This window comes from Schistocerca cancellata, chromosome 2 (genome assembly GCF_023864275.1).
Source record: "Schistocerca cancellata isolate TAMUIC-IGC-003103 chromosome 2, iqSchCanc2.1, whole genome shotgun sequence".
NCBI lineage: Eukaryota > Metazoa > Arthropoda > Insecta > Orthoptera > Acrididae > Schistocerca > Schistocerca cancellata.
In genome coordinates, this window is record NC_064627.1 from 702,209,068 (window position 1) to 702,223,271 (window position 14,204).

Consider the following 14,204-nt stretch of genomic DNA (forward strand, 5'->3'; position numbering starts at 1 on the left):
CTAGTTTACTGAGCACAGTACTATTTACTGAACACATATATCTTTCTGCATGTTTTAGTTGCCCTATATACTTTATTAGCCATTGTTGCTACAACTACCTTATACACGTTGATATTATGTATTAAGGAGGTCAGATCTATTTGTTGCTATTGGATCTGATCTACATTTCTCTGCAAAACTAAAGTACAAGATAGGTAAAGTAACATGACATATTAACAACTCAGTGGAGATGGATGAAAGTGTGGGAGCATGTTACCAGAGGTCTCCCCCAGTCACGCACATATAGCTGGATGTCACATGGTGTGAGGTCAGCATGACTGTAGTGCCAAATGGGACTGGCACCACCAAACAAGACAGTTGAAAGAAATGAAAAAGATAGCATCTGTCAATCAGCGAGCAGCTATGGTGGAGTGTGCTGGTGTTCTGCATTATAACGTGGCCCAGAGAGCATTTGAATGACTTCACATGGATAATAATCATTTGGAAACTGGAAGGAGGATGAAGTATGATGACTGTAGCCTAGGAATTTGGTATTGCTCTTTGCTCTGTTTCACATGCATGGGGAGCATTCCAAACCACAGACCCTGCTGCTCGAATGAGAGCAGGTGGTCGACTGTAGTCAGCTACAACAGCAGATGACCACTGTATTGTACAACTGACAAGAAGGGACCCATGTCAAATAGCAAATGCAGTTGCAACCACTTTTAACAGAACTGCAACATACACAGTCTCTCACTCCACAGTGGCACGTCAACTGCATGGGGGTTGTCTGTTTGCCCATTGATCAGTGTGTTGTGTTCCATTGACACCCAGATATCAACTAAAGATTTTGCAATGGTGTCAAGAACATAGAACCAAAGTGGTTTCGGATTGTGCAATCTTCTCTTATGAGAGCAGATTCAGTCCGAGTCTGGATTCTGGACATAACCTCATATGGTGAGAGGTGGGAACACATAATACACTCAGAAACATCGTTGAAAATGATGGTTTTGTTGGTCCAGGAGTTATGATGTGGAGAGACATATTGTTGCATTGGCATACTGACTTCCAAATCTTTGAACACAGTACCCTCACCAGTCAACATTACTGTGTCACTGTACTTGTTCCCCATGTGCATCTTTCCATGGTTGCATTTGGTCCTGGTTTTATTTTTATGGATGACATTGCATGACCACATTGTACAGTGCAGGACGAGGCTCTCTTGTAATGAGAGGATATTTGGCTAATGGACTGGCCTGTCCATTCCCTGACTTAAATCCCATTGAGCACGTGTGGGATTCGTGTTGGTGTTGGGGAGACATATTGTAGCATGTCCACATGCCCCAAATATTATCCAGCAGCTGTCAACAGCCCTGATGGAAGAATGGAACCCCCTAGCACAAGAACTTCTTACCAACCTTATGGCTATCATGGGAGCACATTGCAGAGCATACTTTGCTATCCTTCATGATCATACACCCTATTAAGAACAGTGTCCACCTTTTTGTTATGTCCAGAGACCTATCGTAACTCATGATGATTTCAGTGTAATTGTTCCCTTTGAATAAAAGTGTCATTTCTGTTTATCTCATTGTATGTTTCTTTCAGTCACCTTCTCTACATTCTGTAGCAGCACTTTCTGTTTAGTCCAAATCTCATCAAGCTACTTGACAGTGACACAACATGTGAAGATTGCTTTTGTCCTTAAGAAGTTTTGCACACCTGTGTATTACCATCATAAGTGGGCCTTACAACAGTCTGCTCCAATTAGTTTTCAGAGAAGGTATTTAGAATTACTTTTTCGAATGTCTTGTCATGTCCTCCATTTACAAAATTGTAATCATCCCAATCAATTGGTTTAGGATTAAGGTCTCTTCCAGGGATGATCATATACTTGAGGAACATATGTTTTAGTCAGATAAGGTTTTTTCTATTGTTATTGTTTACAACTAGGGGTGGTTCTGGGGACTGATTGAAGGATCTGATTATAAGTTTTGCCCATGCTTTAGACTGTGTCTTGTCCAAACAATATAGCATGCAGTTTCAATTTGTATCTTAGAGAATTTGAATTCTTTTCTACTATGTCAAATGTGCCACCTCAGTTTCTCAAATCTTATCCTTTCGATATGGATTTAGTTTTATCCCAAAAATCTCACTGCTATCAATTCTGGGTTTAACCCAGCTTTATGTAGCTAGTGTTATGTGAGCTCCACTGGTGTTAAGGGTTGCTGCAAACTCTGCGACTTTGTTGTGAATGCATTCACAGTTGATCACAAGAATTATAACAATCTCATGCTAGTTTTAGGGAGGGCATTTCTTTTGTTTTATGCTAATGCTTTGAGATTTCTTCTACACCTTCATTATTTGAAATGGATAAAGAATCACCTGGTCTAAAATAGCTTTGTGTTTGCTCAAAACACAGTCAGTCACCTTTGATGTGTAGTGTACCCCTGAGCTATTTAGGTGGCCCCTATAATTCCCAACAGTACAGAGGAAATTTAGGAAGTTGCAGCCTAGCATGTCCGAGAACCTCAGAAGCTCCTTGTTCAAATATTCTTCTGTATTTGTATTGTACTGTATTGTATGTAACTGGGGACCTAGAAACGATGGAGAGGCTTTGTCCCCGCCGTAGCCCGCAGTGGTACACAACATGCTACAGCAGTCCACTCACCCCACCATTGCTCACACCGAACCCAGGGTTATTGTGTGGTTCGGCCGCCAGTGGGCCCCCCGGGAATGTCTCACACCAGAAGAGTGTAACCCCAATGTTTGCATGGTAGAGTAATGATGGTGTATGTGTACATGGAGAAAGTGTTTGCACAGCAATTGTCAATGTAGTGCAACTGAGGCGGAATAAGCGGAACCAGCCCGCATTAACCGAGGCAGATTGAAAATCGCATTAAAAACCATCGACAGAGTGGCCAGCACACCGGACCTCGGCACTAATCCACCGGACAGATTTGTACCGGGGGCCGGCACCTTCCCACCCAGAAAGCAGTGTGTTAGATCGCACGGCTAACTGGATGGGCTAATATTCTTCTGTACTCAGAACCTGTTGATGTGATATGTTCTGGGGAAAATTCTGCAGATTGTGAGGTTTGTTGATATTCTATCGTGAAAACTCATCTTCTCAAACCTTTCTGCCGTTCATCATCAGTAAACACTTCCGGGCTAAGTTGCTGTAGAACTTCTTCTCCCTGACGTTTCGTTCTCAACTACGGAGAACATCTTCTGAGGTGAGTCAACGACTGGCTGCTAGGAGCTGGGGCCGCCGCTTATATGGATATCGTAGAGGGCGCCACCGCACGTCACGTGGCGTCGATGTGCAGCTATCTCTGGCTATCGTCTGTTCTCTCGATTGCAGGCAATCGATTGTCACGTGATTGATGCAACATCGACCGCCATATCTTATCCAATTTTAATCCTTCTTCTTTATGATTAAAATTGTATTGATGTTTGTGGATTTCAATTGCCTCTCTATACATACGTGTATAATAATGTGACGTCCTTGTTTCGCCAAATTTTATTTTGTGATCTCCATCCTTAAAAACATGTTCCGCTACTGCCGATTTGTCGATATGTCCCAAGCGACAGTTTCTTTTGTGCTCCGTTAACCGTGTATTGATGCTTCTTTTTGTAGTTTCTATGTAAACCCTGCCACAACGGCACGAAATTTTATATACCCCTGGGGTGGCTAGGGGGTGACGAGCATCTTTTGTTGATCTTAGGCATTCACTAATTTTCTTAGTAGGTCTGAAAATGGTCTCTACCTGAAACTTGGCTAGTACTTTCCCAATGCGATCCGTGATATTATGGATGAACGAAAGAAATACTTTTCCAGCTGATGGTTGTTGCTGTCTCCTATTTTTAGGCATTTTTCTATTTGGGTGAAGTGCTCGGTTAATCTCGTTTTTCGTATAACCATTTTTCGCAAAGGCCATTCGTAAATGATTCAGTTCTTCTTGTAAGTAGCCTGGTTCACAAATATTATTGGCCCTATCCACTAGTGTTTTTATAACCCCCCTCTTTTGCCTAGGGTGGTGGTTTGAGTTCTTACGGAGGTAGCGATCAGTATGTGTACCTTTCCTGTAGACCTTATGGCCTAAGGTCCCATCCGCCCGTTTGATAACTGATACTGATACATCCAAGAAGTTAAGTTGTCCATTCCTCTCCTTCTCCATAGTAAATTTAATCTTTGGGTTGATGCTATTTAAGTGTACCAGGAAATCATTCAAGTCTTCTTCCTCATGATTCCATATTACAAAGGTATCATCCACATACTGATACCACTTCGAGGGGCTTTTTTTGGCCAACTGCAGTGCTTGATGTTCAAAATATTCTATGAATAAATTCGCAATTGTGGGACTTAGGGGGCTTCCCATGGCTACCCCATCGATCTGTTCATAAAATTCACCATTGTACTGAAAATAGGTCGAGGATAGACAGTGTTGGAACAAGGCTACTATATCAGTAGGGAAAATATCGGCTATATGGGAGAGAGCTTCATCAACTGGAACCATCGTGAACAAAGACACTATATCAAAACTGACAAGGATGTCATTAGGACCGACAGTAGTCCCGCAATTGCGAATTTATTCATGGAATATTTTGAACACCAAGCACTGCAGTCGGCCAAAAAAAGACCCTCGAAGTGGTATTGGTATGTGGATGATACTTTTGTAATATGGAATCATGAGGAAGAAGACTTGAATGATTTCCTGGTACACTTAAATAGCATCAAACCAAAGATTAAATTTAATATGGAGAAGGAGAAGAATGGACAACTTAACTTCTTGGATGTATCAGTTATCAAACGGGCGGATGGGACCTTAGGCCATAAGATCTACAGGAAAGGTACACATACTGATCGCTACCTCCATAAGAACTCAAACCACCACCCTAGGCAAAAGAGGGGGGTCATAAAAACACTAGTGGATAGGGCTAATAATATTTATTGGAATGATTCTTTCTGCTGTTGCTGGAATGAACCAAGGATACCTCAAAGACCAGTTGACTGGTATCGTGTTGTTCCAGTGTGCACCGCAAAATGTAGCTGGGTGCATCATGTTTCCTCAGTGGCAAGCAGAATAGCTTCCTCAACACACTGAATGAGGCTCCCAGGAATGTATGCTGAGTGTACGAGATGTTACTTGTTATCCATTGCTGCCATTTCTCTGTGGGGTAGTATTATTTGGCATAATACTAAACTGTAATGAGGCTCACATCTGTTCCATGGTAAACAGATTTAGAAATAAGTTATCAATCACAATATCCTTTCACTCTTATTAGAAATGTTACTGTTGGGAACAAACAAAAGTTGAGCATCAGTAGCTCTAAGTGCAGTAGTTCTCATCTGCAGTGACATCATCACATTGGTAATCTACAATAGTTAGTTTCAACCTATCACAATGCTGACATCTTTTGGCAGTGTATTTCTTAATGCTTCATCACTGTTGTTGTATTTTTGGGAATAAAAAGCACTATTACTTAAAATTATACAAATTCATCTGTCATCTATATGTTCTTTTCAGTGGAAAATATCTGTCCATCTTCAGTGGCTGCCTACTTTGATGACAAGGGATATAATGTACACCAGTGTCATCCACATTTTTCAAAACGAATTAGCTACAATGTTCCTGTACCTCCTGTGACAGCAAGAAAAGAAGAAGAATCGTCAGAGTATTGTGATGTACTTGAATGGCTTGGAGCCTTTTCAGTTGGAGTAGATCTGTAAGATTTCATTCTACATATTTTTTTATTCTCCATTCACTTCTCAGCCCTGCAGTACATTGCGCCTTCAAAAGTTTTAATACATAGTTGCTACAGTTCATAACTTTACATTATTAGTTATATGTTACCAGTATGAATGGGACTTCAGTTAATAAACTGCTGTAATGTAACTTTATTTAGAAAATGAATTAGTTACGTACACATGGATGTATTTTCTAAAATAGCTCACAGGGATGCAACAAATAGTAAATGTAACACATTCATTTTGTTCATGATCACTGTGATACAACATTTTATTTATTTATTCACTTATTTATTTGTATAGTCATTCCAGAGATATTTCAGCTATACACATAAACAACAGATGAACAAATTAAACTGTTACTCTAGATTATTCATTGCCTGCAAGCAGTGTATCATGTGGCTAGAGCATTCTAAGTATCCACTCGATCATTGTCAAAAAATAATATGTAAATAGTCACAGCTGATCCATAAACTGAGTTTCACAACACTAACATCGAGGTTCCTGTCACAAGAACCATGTTGCAACATTTCTCTACAACATCTGAATCCAGATTTTAGGTTTTCTGTAGGCCAATTGTTTGGAGTCTAGACTGTTTTCATAATTGGATACCATGAGCAATTATGATAATCTGTAAAATAACAGTAATCAGTTGCATACAATATTTACGTGTCTTAGCCAGAGTAATTGGAAATACTTAAAAGTTTTTATTAGTACATTGAAAAACATGATTTTGATAACTTTGTGATGACAAATGCAGTTTAAGTGCTATATTGTGAGAGTATGTTCACTAGGAGCATTAGCCAAAATGGTGGTAAAGAAATGACATATATAGGAGTACAACAACTGAACAGAGCATAATGAGAATGAGAATTAGGAAAGGAAGTGGAATGGATACAGAAAAAGATGAAATATGTGACTCAAAGAGACAAAAAGGCAGCAAAAGAATAAACGTGAAGGAGAGGATAAAATGTTGTTATTATTTCAGAAAAGCCCTGAAGAATGTATGAAACTGAAGGGATGCAAGTACTGTATAGAAATGCAAAATATTTGAAAATTCAGGAATAATGGCAACTAGTTAACAAAATCAAAGTTGAAAAGATAAACATTAAAAAGAAAAGGAAGGAGACATATTGTTTAAAGATTTAACACACAATATATTTTGTGACTTACTTTCTTCATGTTTATTTTTACATCTGTTTTTTGCAAGTCATTGAACAGGGAATGGCAGGGGGGAGGGAGTATATGGTGTATCCTCCTGCTATTCCTGCTCTGTTAATGCCAGAATTTCTCTAGTTCTGTGCCTTGGTCATTACACAAAAAATGCTTTGGAAGGAGCAAAATGTTTCTGGTCCAACAGTGGTACAAGAACTCTCACAAATTTGAGAGTGAAGTTTTATGTGATTAATAACAACTTTCTTGTGGCATACCCTATAGAAAGTTGGTGAAAATTTCTGTGACATTATCATGCCGACTGACGAAACCTATGACAAAGCAGACTGCTCCTTGAATCTTCTCTATCTCCATCCTATCTGGTAACGTGCTTGAGGATTGGGAACATTACTCAACGACTAATCAAATGGGGATTTCCAAGTAACATCCTTCATGGATGAATTAGACATCCTAAGGATTCCTGTGATAAATTTGGTCTATTATCTCCCCCACAGCTAGGTTTATGTTTTAACTCCTTAGATTGCTCCAGACGAACTCTCCTATAAACTTGTCAGTTGTCACTGATTCCAGTGAGTGACAGTTAATCATGCAGTCTAGTTATATTAAATCTTTTTATTTATGTATGTTGCATCATATTACAGTTATTTTGTGTTTGTTCACCAAAAGTAGGTGCACATCTTAAAGGTTGCAGGAAGTGATCCTCCTGTTACAGATATCCATGCCTAAGTGGAAGTGGCCTGCTTGCTTGCTAGGTATTTATTCTTCACAAAGCAATATCTGTAAAGTAGAATCACTAGTTCACATGGGATACAATAACAATAATTTGCTAAAATAATGTACATCAAAATATACTCTGTTTGGCTTCTATTGAAGACATGACACTGATATAAACTTCTGTGCCTATGCTAATGTAATGCAGTAGATAATTACTAACTAATATAACTGAAGTTCATTATGGAAAGAGTTTAAGTCCAGTCTCTCAATAAGTAAACACTTTGACAATCACTTTGAATAATGTTTGACACTCGGCATAGAATGTTTGGTGACTAGAACTGGTTTGTACTGTGGATTACTTTTAGGCAACTGTAGAACTAAAGAACTGTTGAATCTGGGTGAAAACTGCAGGCCCCCCTGTGGGTCCAGGGCTTAGAATGGGCCGGAGTTACTCCTGCCTGCTGTAAGAGGTGACTAAATGGAGTCTCGCATGTTTTGGCCTTTATTTGATGGCCCCTGTAGGTTTTGTCCTCCATTTTTCAAAATTGTCGTGAAGAGCGAGCCAGTTGGGGAAGGGCGTCTTTCATGGTGCATAGTGTCCATCATGCACTGAGACCCTTTGTCAATGTGGATCTGCACTTCCGCTCATTCTCCATCTGTTGGTCGATGTCACCCTCCTGGGAGTGTTTTCCTCCATCCTCTGTGCAGTATTGCTTTTTGCGCTGCCAACGATAATGGACTTCTTAGCTCATTTGCGCCCGATATCCAGCACAGTAGCCAGTCCGTTGTAGTGGGGCCGCCGTGTATCCTGTTGGTTGTAGCCCCCTGACCACACAGGGATTGCTCTGCTGATGCCTGCTCCATTAACTCCCCACATATGCCAAGGAGTAGATCCCCATCACCCTGGGGCATCAAGACTCCTAGCAATGGCCATCCTGCCAGATGACCTTTTCTCCAGCTGGGTGGCTTCCATGGGGAGGGCCCCTGTTCAGAATGGGTGGCATCAGGGCAGATGAAATGCCATGAAGAGTAGTATGTCACCTCTTGCTGGTGGTCAAACATTAGCAGTCTCTTTATATGTCAAGGTCTAACTTCAATGCTAAGAAATACGACCCCTAAATCATTCCCCCCTGGCCACAGCACTGGAGGAACACCAGGCTAAGCTTATTCACCCCAGTACCTTGTATGTATGAGAGTTGATGGGGAGTCTTTCTGGTCAATGAAACCTCAGTTTTTTTGTGTAGAATTTAGAGGACAGTGGCTGATGGTCATGTAGGCTTTGCGTATGTTCATGGAGGACATACTGAACAGCACTCCTTGCCAGATGGCTGCAGTGTTTTCACTGCAGACCTTGCAGCCATATCTCATGCTCTTGAGCACATCCGCTCATGCTCTGGTGAGTCATTTCTTTTGTGTACGGCTCCTTGAGCAGCCTACAAGCTGTTGACCAGTGCTACCCTCGCCTAACTTTGGTTGCAGCCATTCGGAAGTCCATCTATGCCCTGGAATGATCCTGCTATTCAGTGGTGTTTGTGTGGAGCCCGGGACACGTCAGAATCCCAGGCAATGAACTTGCCAACAGGCTGGCCAAACAGGCTATGTGGAAACCACATCTGGAGATGGGCATCGCCAAAACTGACCTGTGTTGTGTTATGCTGCAGGATTTTTCAGCTTTGGGAGACAGAATGGCATAACAGTATGCACAACAAACTGTGTGTCATTAAGGAAACTATGAATATGTGGAAGTCTTCTTTGTGGTCCTCTCGCAGGGAATCAGTTGTCCTCTGCAGGCTCCACATTGGCCATACTTGGCTAATGCATGGCTACCTCCTCCATCGTGAGGACCCACCTCAGTGTTGCTGTGGCTCACAAATGACAGTCGTCCATGTCTTGCTGGACTGCCCACTTTTAGCCACTCTGTGGCAGACTTTTAACTTTTGCAGCACCCTACCTTCAGTATTGGGCGACAGTGCCTCAACAGCAGCTTTTAGTTTTACATTTTATTCATGAGGGTGGGTTTTATCATTTGATCTAAGTTTTAGTGCAAGTCCTTTGTCCCTCTGTGTCCTCCACTGTAGTGCTTTTAGGGTGTAGGTTTTAATGAGTTTCAGAGTGGCTAGCTTCTCCTTTTGATTCTCATGGTTAGCCAGCCATGATAATCTGCTCTCTTGTTTTGATCTCTTTTACATGTTTCTTGTTTCTCTGTGGTTTTCTTGTCCTCCATTTTAGTGTTTGCTGTCAATCCGTCGTTCTTGTGGTTTTCTCCTTTCTTTCAGCTGTGTTTTGTATGTCTCGATTATTTTACTTCCACCCCTGCGGAATTATTTAAATCGGATCAAGGACCAATGACCTAGCAGTTTGGTCCCTCCCCTCCTCTTTTAAACCAACCAACCAAAACTGCAGGAACTGGGCAATTACTGAGTTATAACTGGCCAAGTGTCACCTTGTGGTTACATAATTATGCACTCAGTGTGTGAATGTCATTCTGTGATCTATTTCATGGATGCATTAAGTAGTTCCAGGTTTCTGCACTTTCATTGGTGGCATATGTTACTATTGTCACAAGAATGGCCTATTTGAATATCGTGTTCAGAAGCACAAAATAGTTGCTGGTATTTGAGGTGCCACGCTGTTACTGCCTCGTGTGAGGTGCCCTCTGAAGATAACTCTGTGTACTGCATCTGGCAGAGATACAGCACCCCTCCCTGGGGAGGTATAGGGACTGATGAAGTTGGCTTCAGTAGCTTCTTTATTTCTGTGCTTCCCTATGTGTGAGTATGTCATGGGCAGTACACTCGTTACTGCCCCTGGCATTCACTCGTGGCACCATGGGAAACCATGTACAGAATCACCATGTGGGGGCGGTCATTCGAGGGTTGAACAGTCCATGTCGATTGGTTCATCTGTGGGGTGCGGTGTGACATAACAATCCATCTGGTAATCACTGGTTGACTGCAGCTGGTTCCCATTGCTAGAGATGAGGTTGAGGGTGGTTGCAGGCTGCACCAATAGGACCCTCTGAATTAACGTTTCCTGAATCTGAAAAACAGAACAGCCTAGGAGTTCTGCATAGGTGTGCATCAATGCATTGCAGCTGCATCCAATTGCTATGGCATATTGTGACACTATGAGAAGTTTCTATTTTATACATGACACAGCTGAGCTGCTGTCTGATTTTGCCTGGTACCCACAGTTCATGTTCAGATTTATGTGCATACCAGATCTTTCATTTTTTAAAAGTTTTTTCTCGACTTTTGCTGAGACTGGGTCTAAACATGCACAAAACACTGTAAAACTGATATTAAAGTACAATGCAGTCTTTCAGCTGGATATTTTGCATCGTATGGAGTGGCTCTCTACTGAGAAAGAAATATAAGTAAAGCATTGTCCATATGTACTGCTGAGTGGGCTTTGTTGTATATGACTTGAGCATCTGCACAAATCTTTCTGCAAGTCCATTGGCTTCTGGATGTAATGGTGCAGTTTTAAAGTGTGAAATATCATTTCTTTAACAAAAATTTGAACTCTTGAGAAGAAAAATTGAATGTTGTTGGCAATGATAGCTTTCACCAGTCCTTCAGTGCAGAAGATCCTTGACAAAGGCTTAATTGTTTTTATAGATGTGATTGATGACATTCGAATCACAGAAGGAAATTTTGAAAATGCATTAATAATGATCAGCCAGTAGCATCATACAAATGGTCCAGCAAAGTTGACAAGTAAATGTAATGAGGCTTCTGATGTCTGTGGCCATGGAAATTACTGTTGAGAAGAAGCTGTCTGGTAATTTTGACATAAGTGGCATTTAACTAGCATCACTTCAATGTCTTTATCTGTATTTTTCCTGTAGCATTCATCTCTGGCAGTGCATTTGGTAAATACTACGCCTCAGTGCCTTTGATGTATCAGTTGCTGTACTTTGGATTTAAGCACTTCCGACATAACCACTTGTATCTTTCCTGATTTGGAATGTAGCAGAATGATGTCTTTATAAATTGTACACATATCCTAGAATGATTTAATTTCAGGATGAGTAATCAGCTTTTTATTTAAAGGCTACTCTGAATGTACTGTTCAACCTTAGATAAAACTTAATCATTTGGTACAACTGTAGCAATTAAATTTGAATTCAAAGCATAATTTTGCATAATATCTTGACTGGGTATATCTAATGAGAAACATTCGTCTGCTAAAAAATCAAAATTTTTATCGTGCAGTGGAAAGTTCAAGATGGAATAACAACAATATTATGAAAAGACTAGACTGTTACTCACCATAGGGAGGAGACACCATGGTGCAGACAGGCAGAATAAAAAGACTATCATATAAGTTTTCAGCCAAAAGTCCTTCTTTTGTCATAGGAAGCCCACACACGTTCACACAAACACAATTCACACACATCACCAATGTGTCTGTGTCACCAGACTGACAAATTGAAACCTGCCCTATGTTATTTATTTTTTTAATACAGGATAAATGCACAGAAATAAACACTGTGCCAAAATTTTGGCAGCTAAGACACAGCAAGTGTTTTTTTAAAAGAAGTTAGAAATTGCCAAATTCTAAGCTCTCTGGGTGACTGGAGAAATGTGCATCCCTACCATAGCCTTAGCAGACAGCACACACACAATGCAGCAGTTGCAGAGCCTTGGTCAATGGACTTCAATAAACAGATAACACAGCATGTTGTGATCATAATTTGTAAAATGAATTTCAATTTCCGTTGATAGTTTTTCTGACACAGTTGTTAGCAGTTACTGTTTGCTCAAATTTTCCGTTCCTTTAACATCCATAATAATTAGCAGTTGCTGTTGCGATATCACTAAGTGTTAATGATGGAAATAAAACTGAATAAATCTTCTTCATGTTTCCTTTGTATGTACTTGCCAATAGTGTTGTCTTTATGTATGTCCCAGAGTTTCTCAGTAATGTGAAATCCAACCAATGTTTTCAATCTTGCAAAGATGAACTATGAAGAACCTGGTATACAGTTGAATTAACCTACTTCTCCTGATAATGTACATATGTGATATTTATTAGTTAATTTATTGGACATTCATTCAGATGATGTTGTGGTTTCGTCAGAAATTGTGGAAACATCAGAAAAAACAGGAAATAACTCTGATGATTCCGTGAATTGTGGTTCGAACAATGAATGTTGTGCTATGTCCAGAACAAAAACAGAGCACCTTCCTAGCTCAAGTCAAACATGTGCAGTTCTATCTTTCAGTGACAAAGAAGAGGCTGTAAATTTTTTGGTGAAATGAAGGAGGGAGAAAACGCTTAAACTTAAGCAGTGTGCAAAACTGGTTTTGTTTCATAAAATCTGAACATGAATTGTATAAATTGAAGAATGATTCACATAAGGTATGAAATATGCACCAAAATGAAACTCATAAAAGTGTGAAAGAAGAACTTTTGGAAAGCTTTAGAACTGTTTGTGAGAGTCAATGCATCATTGTTGTTGATATTATGGGCTGCAGTCCAAAGACTGGTTTGATGCAGCTCTCCATGCTACTCTATATTTTGCAAACATTATCCTCTCCAAATGACTAATGCAACTTACTTCCTCCTGAATATGCTTTTTATGCTCATTCATTGGTCTCCCTCTACAATTTAAACCATCTCCACCCCCCACTCTCCACAGGCACTAAATTGTTGATCCCTTGATGTCTCAGAATGTATCGTATCAACTGATCCCTTCTTCTAGTCTGGCTGTGCCACAGATTTCTTCTCAATTCTATTCATGGTCTACCCATCTAATCTTCAGCATTTTTCTGTAGCACCACATTTCAAAAACGTGTATTCTTTTCTTGTCTTAACTGTTTGTTTTCCATGTCTCACTTCCATACATGGTTACACTCCATCAAATACTTTCAGAAAATGCTTCCTCAGGCTTAAATCTATATTCTATGTCAACAAATTTCTCTTCTTCAGAAATGCTTTTCTTGTCATACCAGTATACATTTTATATCCTCTCTACCTTGTCCATCATCTGTTATTTTGCTGCCCAAATAGCAAAACTCATGTAATGCTTTGTCTCATTTCCTAATCCAATTCCCTCCAACTGATTTAATGTGACTACATTCCATTATCCGTGTTTTACTTTTGTTGATGTTAATCTTATATCCTCTCTTCAAGACACTATCCATTCTGTTCAGCTGCTCTCCCAAGTACTTTGCTGTCTCTCACAGAATTTCATTGTCTTTGGCAATTCTCAGAGTTTTTATTTCTTCTCCTTGGACTTTAATTCCAACTCCAAATTTTTCTTTGGGTTCCTTTAATGCTTGCTCAATGTACAAATTGAATAACATCAGGATTATGCTGCAACTCTGTATCAGTCCCTTCTCAACCACTACTTCCCTTTCATGTTCCTAGACTCTTATAATTACCAACTGGTTTCTGTACAAGTTGTAAATAGCCTTTAGCTGCTTGTGTTTTACTTCTGCTCCATTCAGAATTTCAAAGAGAGTATTTTTGTCACTATTCTCAAAAGCTTTCTGTAAGCCCACAAATGCTACAAATTTAGGTTTGCCTTTTCCTGTTGTCTAAGATAAATTGTGGGGTCAGTATTGCCTCACTTGTT

General features: G+C 40.1%; 1 protein-coding gene across 1 annotated transcript in view; it reads left to right on the plus strand.

Moving 5' to 3' along the window:
* Positions 1-14,204, plus strand: part of LOC126162482 (ribonuclease P protein subunit p40-like) — a 265,430-nt gene that overhangs the window by 206,864 nt on the left and 44,362 nt on the right. The window contains exon 5 of the mRNA XM_049919026.1: positions 5,511-5,709. Within this exon, the coding sequence (XP_049774983.1) occupies positions 5,511-5,709 (199 nt within the window). The remainder of the gene's footprint in view (positions 1-5,510; positions 5,710-14,204) is intronic.